Raw genomic sequence first — 5,934 nt, 5'->3', positions numbered from 1 at the left:
GCACAAACTCATCTATTCTTGCTCTCTCCATCTTCTCTCTTGGTGGCTAGGGTTTTAGTAAAAGTCTTTCCCACAAAATCATCCACACAAGAGATATTATATAGAGAGTAGAAAAAGAATTATAACTCTTAACTAAATATGAGTTATTATTAATTCGAAATTCCTATTTGTATAATAATTAAGTCAAACTTAATTATTTAACAACTGAATTTCATAATTGATATTAGTAAATTCGAATGTCATTATTTATATAATTAATTAAGTCATGCTAAATTAATATTTTAAATAATTCGAACTACTTTAATTTAATTTAAATCCAATTTAAATTAAATAATCCTTTAAGCATTCTTTGTGTGTGACCCTATAGGTTATTATTACATTGGCAATGAATTTTAAATCTAATTTAAAATCGTAAACAATGAGCGCCATCTAGTAATACATCATTGCTACCCAAGTAATAATAATTGAATCGGTGATCGATTAATCATTTCGTGAATAATGTACAATGTAATATAATCCCTTTAATCAAATATTATAGATTAAACTAGAGGCATGTAATGTGTCATCCTCATCATAGTTTAATCCAAGTTTCCTTGATCAGTGAGTAGACTATCATATCAAATCAATATTTGAGCGTGGTCACGCATTTCATAGTTTAGCTCACACAAGAGGCCAATAATATCACTCATAAAATAGGAGGGTTAAATCCCATCTAGATCATTCATATTTCTCATACGATTCATAATATACCCAATGTCCACTTTATCATTACCCGGTCAAGGATAACTTTTAATGGAATCAATGTATATTAATTATCGTATAGAAATATAATGACTTCAGGTCTAAGGACCACTATATCATTATCAGTGTGAAAATTACTTATGACACAACAGACATGTAGATTCTCATACCGGGTCTGTCCAGCACTATGTACATTTACATATGCCTGTGTCTTTGACTTTAGTATCACTATACCTATGATCAATGAGATGTGATCATCAGTCAACAAACATACTAGTCTTAATACATTATTATTGTCCCTTAATAATAATACTCAACTAGGAACCTTTAGGAATATTGATACTATTCTCATAATCTCATTTCTAAGTCACGTACTTAGAGATATAGAATCGCATATCATATTCCAAGGACATTTATTAATCTAACATTTTTATCGCGGTAAATTAAGAATTAATAAATTATAAAGGGAATACTTGATAGAACATAAACATTAATAATCCAAATATCTTAAACTAAAACATTATAGTGTTGTCTATAGGGCATAGTTATATTATTAAGTAAGAACAGTTTTAAAATCAGAAAAGAAACCAGAATTACATTCAACCCTCCTCTGTAATTTTTGTTGCGTTGTTTGGGAATAACAATTGGTATCAAAGCAAGCTCTTGAAGTACAAAGAGTGTAAAGATCACCACAATCAACAAGATGAACAGAAAAGATGTTGGAGTAAAGATTCCATTTCTGGACAAAGACAACTATCACCATTGAAAGGTGAAGATGCACCTGCATTTCCTACCTCAACACTACGCCATAGATTGGATTCTGCAACCCTTCACGCTGGGGTTGCAAAGAAAAGTGTAATACTAGCCTTCGAAACCAATATCTATCGCAACCCTTCTTTTTTGATGTTGCGGTATAGTCAAAATGTGTTACCAAAATGACATATAAATATATATATAAAGATGATTTTTTTTAATTTAACTTGTTAATAATTATTTACATAGAAATGAAATAATAATTTAAATATATATTTTATGTATTTTTAAAAGTTAATAATATTAGTTTAGTGATTTATAATATTATATTGATAAATTGAACGCTTTATAAATTAACAAGTCATTAATGGATTTATTTATAATATTTATATATTTTTGAATTTCTTCATTTTTCATAAAAAAAATATTAAAAACAATATTTCATTAAAGAAAGATAAATAATAATATTAATTACAACAAAAAAGTTGGAACTGGCTGTTTATTTTTACTATTAGAAACAGGGCAAATACACATCACCTTGTAATATCGACCCTGAAAAAAAACTAATATAAAAATTATTTTTTACATCGGTTGAATCGATGTTAATTGCTTTTAATTACATCAATTTTATTAAGAACCGCCATCAAAAAATATGGGGGGGAATTATTCCCTCTATTGTTACCAAAATTTTGTACTTCACGGGCTATTTTCTTTAATTCCCGATATTTTCCATGTACATCATTTCCTAAACGCTCTTATTTCTCTCTCATCGCCAACTTCACCCTCTCATCACCGACCTCACCCTCACACCTCTCACATCTCATTCCCCACTCCTCGATCTTTCTCTCTGATTTCTCTATCTCTTTTCTTCCCCATCTCTCACAAACTCGTACAAGCTTAGTCGATTGAGCCCTAATAGTATTGTATATGACCTAATTCTAGTTTTACAAGTCTATACAAGGTTGAATCGAGCCTCTAAAAATTTTAATCGAGTATCTATAATTCCTAATTGCTTCAGTAGAGCCCTAATTTGTAAGTGTCTTTTGATTTAATCGAGTATCTATATTACAAGTCTTTTGATTTTTGATGTATATATTACTTCAATCAAGTGTCTTTTGTACGCAAAGAATGGGTAGGTGTGGTAAAGATGTGCATTTTGAGACTTAGTTTTTGTTAGTTGAAGCTCAAAATGATGGCTTAGAAGATTGTAAATCAGTTTATACTGTTTTAGTGCCAATCCTTGAGGGTGATTTTAGAGCTCTGCTTCAGGGAAATCAGAATGATAACTTGGATGTTTGTTTAGAAAGTGGTATGTGACTTATTATGTATACAGATGGACAACCTCTTATGTTAGATGACATTGAGAAAGACCTCCCTGCTAACTCTTCCAAGTTGCTGACAGAATCAAAATGGACATTCATAACTCAAGAGGTACATCCTTTTGTTGTACTTATCACTTTATTTGAATTTTCTCTGGAACATACTCTCACGCACATATATACCCTGCTAAAATAATTGGTCATTCCTAATTAATTCTTTTCTATCAAGTCGGGTGTATTGAGGCTTATGGCCATCCTTTACTCTTCCTCAACATCAAAATTTAGTGTTTTTTCTGGTACCTTAGACTCAAACAACTTGATTTTTCTAAAGAGAGTTTCAGGCATTCTACGTATACTCATCTAGAGATTTATTGATAACAAAAAAGTTGAAGGCTTCACTATTTTCTTATTGTACCCATATCAGATAAATATCAATAGAACCCGAGGAGTGTTGCTCACCTCACGTTACTTGCTTATATAGTTATATTAAAGGCCTCGTCTTGGATATAAAAATCCAAAAATTTGCAAAGGAACAGGTTCTCGCTCTCAGTATCTGTAGTTCCTTTATCTGGCCTACATGTTTTCTAACAAAAGGCTGTAGAAATATGAGTTATTATGTTGGGCTACATAGAGACTTGGATCTGACGACCAAGAAATAAGGTGCAAAATTCGTTCTCACCTTGTTTCTTTGAGCAAACACAACCATTTACTTGCAAGATTGACAATCAATTATCTGCAGTTTAGATTTTAATTTTATACAGTAGATTTTCTGATTTCCTTACGTTATTTTCTTATTATTTTTGCTTGTGAAATGGTAGACTTTGATAAAATAATTTTAATTTGAGAAGATGAAATTTTGTTTTGCCTGACAAAGGTTATGGAATCTTGAATTAACAATTATTTTTCTTTACACCTGAATGCTGGACTTAAAAAGGATGGCTAATATTTCGGAATCTAAGACCCAAATAATGTCATTATTATTCTTGAAAATTGATTTGAACAGCTTGATGATTTTTTGTTTTAGTTATCTTGCACATTATTTATTCAATGTTGGGACTCAGATCTTTGGTGTTTCTATGGTTGTTAAAGTTGAGAGTCTTGATTCTTTTGCACATCTCTGCTCTCAGTCAGATGAGTGCTTACTTCTTCAACTACTTGCGAAATTCCCTTCTATTCTTGTAGCACTCTACATTAATAATCAGGTACTGTAACATAGCCTTAGTCAAGGTCATCTATTTTGTGGAAGTATCTCTATATTTTCCAGTTATTTTAGGTTTATTTTTCCCTTATAGTTTTCATTATGTGCTTCACTGCATTTTCACGGGTATATTTACAGGATATACGTCTTGCTGCTATGAGCTGCATTGAAGGGCTATTCAAAGTATGGCCATGTGTTACTCTTTCAGGAAGAAATAATGGTACTGATTTTAATGTATGTTGTTTGTTCATCTTCAAAATTCTTCTATACGGACCTTATAATTTAGGAAGTTACAGGAAGTGCATTGGGGAGTCAGTTTCTGGGGGAGCTTTTAGGATTACTGATTCAGCAACAGAGGCTAATTGTATCCGACGAAAATATTCTCCTCTCGTTGTTTACAAATTTGCTAGGCACTTCCCATCATAGCATTTTAGTTTCTGAGAGCGTTGGACAGAGGTATTTAAATAACCTTTAAATATTTTTATTTAAGCCCTTCCGAAGTTTAAGGTTCAATGCCATTCTTTTGTATGTTAAGTTATACGTTCTTACATGAAATGCATGCCAACTGTGACAGATGAATGCCTCAGAAACTTTTTTCCCCACTTTTTCCAGTGACTTGTAGTGCTCTATCTTATACAAGTTGGGGACTTTTATATGTAGAGTTGTTAGCTACTGCTAAATTGATGTGTTTTCTTTCATCCAAGAACTGAAATTTGTCTATGGTCTTGGTTAGCTCGACATACCTCATAATTCTCAGTTTTCACCAGAATCAACTTATGATACGTATTACTGTTAGTGGTCCCATATAATGCACTTCCTTATTGCATCTGCTCTTAAACTTTCTGCATTTGGAAAGGTTAGTATCTTATTTACTGAATTTTACTTCCAGTTTTCTATCACAGTGGAGTTTATAATTCATTTGCTGAAGTCGAATATTTTCCAATTATTGTCATCTAGCAGTGATGGCACAACTAGAAAGGATACAATTCTGACTTGGTTATTGCTTTTATTTTATGCAGCTAATGCTTTTATCTTTGCTCAAAGGAGTTGGGAGTGAATTTATGCTTGTTGAGGAAGTTGAGTTATTGCTGAATGAACTTCTGAACCGTCGCCATCAGTTTCATCTTGGAAATGATCAATTATGTATGAAGTTATCAAAGATTGAAGTTGATACTATGTGCCTTTTACTGGAGGTGATACAATTTCAAGTGACCATGATGATGGCACTCCTGTTACCATGGTCACTTCTATTACTGGAGGTGGTTCTACCTAGTCAGAAGCGTTCTAGCAGCATTCTATGTTTAGATTTTGAATTGTAACTTTTACTTGTTTAAACTTCCGCTTTTGTTTTATGGTTGGTAGACAATTAGTGGTATAAGGATGGTAGTATGATGATGGTGAAGGTTATGGTAGTATGGGAAAACTGATGGTAGTATGGTGAAGGTAGTGGTAGTATGGTGATAGTTGGTGGACTGATGTTTATGGTTTGTGGATTGCGTTGGTTTAAGACAATGGTCTTATTTATGGGCATGTTAATTTACAAATAGTTCCTAGCATTTTTTTTATAAAAGCGTTGCAATAGGTCTTTATAGTGTTGCTAATAATTACTAAAAAATGTTGCTAAAAACACAAAAAAGTGTTGCAAAAAACACTAAAAAGCGTTGCAAAAAATACTAAAAAGCGTTGCAAAAAATACTAAAATGCGTTGTAAAAAGGTTGCATCGATACCCCACATGTGGGCCCCATTATGGGGGCCACAAATATTGTACTGATAGCCCAAACCCTAGTGTAACACTTTTCAAGACCTATTGCAACCCCATTGGTGTTGCAATAGCACATTTCTGTAACGGATAAACAAGGGTTGCAATAGGGTGTCACCGGAGTTGCAAAAAACTCTATGGCAACGCCTAAAATTGTAACCCC

General features: G+C 32.4%; 1 protein-coding gene across 6 annotated transcripts; it reads left to right on the top strand.

Moving 5' to 3' along the window:
- Positions 1-2,240: 2,240 nt before the first annotated feature.
- LOC141708566 (uncharacterized protein At3g06530-like) lies at positions 2,241-5,556 on the top strand. 6 transcript variants are annotated; one of them, XR_012569534.1, is made up of 5 exons: positions 2,241-2,925; positions 3,941-4,015; positions 4,150-4,231; positions 4,308-4,867; positions 5,031-5,556. XR_012569534.1 is itself a non-coding variant. In XM_074512256.1 (5 exons), the coding sequence occupies exons 2-5, from the start codon at positions 2,842-2,844 to the stop codon at positions 4,484-4,486; spliced, it is 420 nt and encodes a 139-aa protein (XP_074368357.1). In that variant the 5' UTR covers positions 2,241-2,526; positions 2,828-2,841; the 3' UTR covers positions 4,487-5,556. The 6 variants fall into 6 exon arrangements, 3 of the variants coding, with proteins under 3 accessions (XP_074368357.1, XP_074368356.1, XP_074368355.1); XM_074512256.1 differs by having other exon boundaries at positions 2,241-2,526; positions 2,828-2,925; positions 4,308-5,556; XM_074512255.1 differs by having other exon boundaries at positions 4,308-4,467.
- Positions 5,557-5,934: the final 378 nt, after the last annotated feature.

This window comes from Apium graveolens, chromosome 2, assembly GCF_009905375.1.
Source record: "Apium graveolens cultivar Ventura chromosome 2, ASM990537v1, whole genome shotgun sequence".
NCBI lineage: Eukaryota > Viridiplantae > Streptophyta > Magnoliopsida > Apiales > Apiaceae > Apium > Apium graveolens.
This window is presented reverse-complemented; position numbering and strand designations above follow the sequence as displayed.

Coding starts and splice junctions, on each gene's coding strand:
- LOC141708566 (XM_074512254.1), top strand. CDS start 2,818: ATGTATACAGATGGACAACCTCTTATGTTAGATGACATTGAGAAAGAC. Junction 2,926..3,940: donor GGACATTCATAACTCAAGAG/GTACATCCTTTT, acceptor CTCTGCTCTCAG/TCAGATGAGTGCTTACTTCT. Junction 4,232..4,307: donor TCTTTCAGGAAGAAATAATG/GTACTGATTTTA, acceptor AGGAAGTTACAG/GAAGTGCATTGGGGAGTCAG.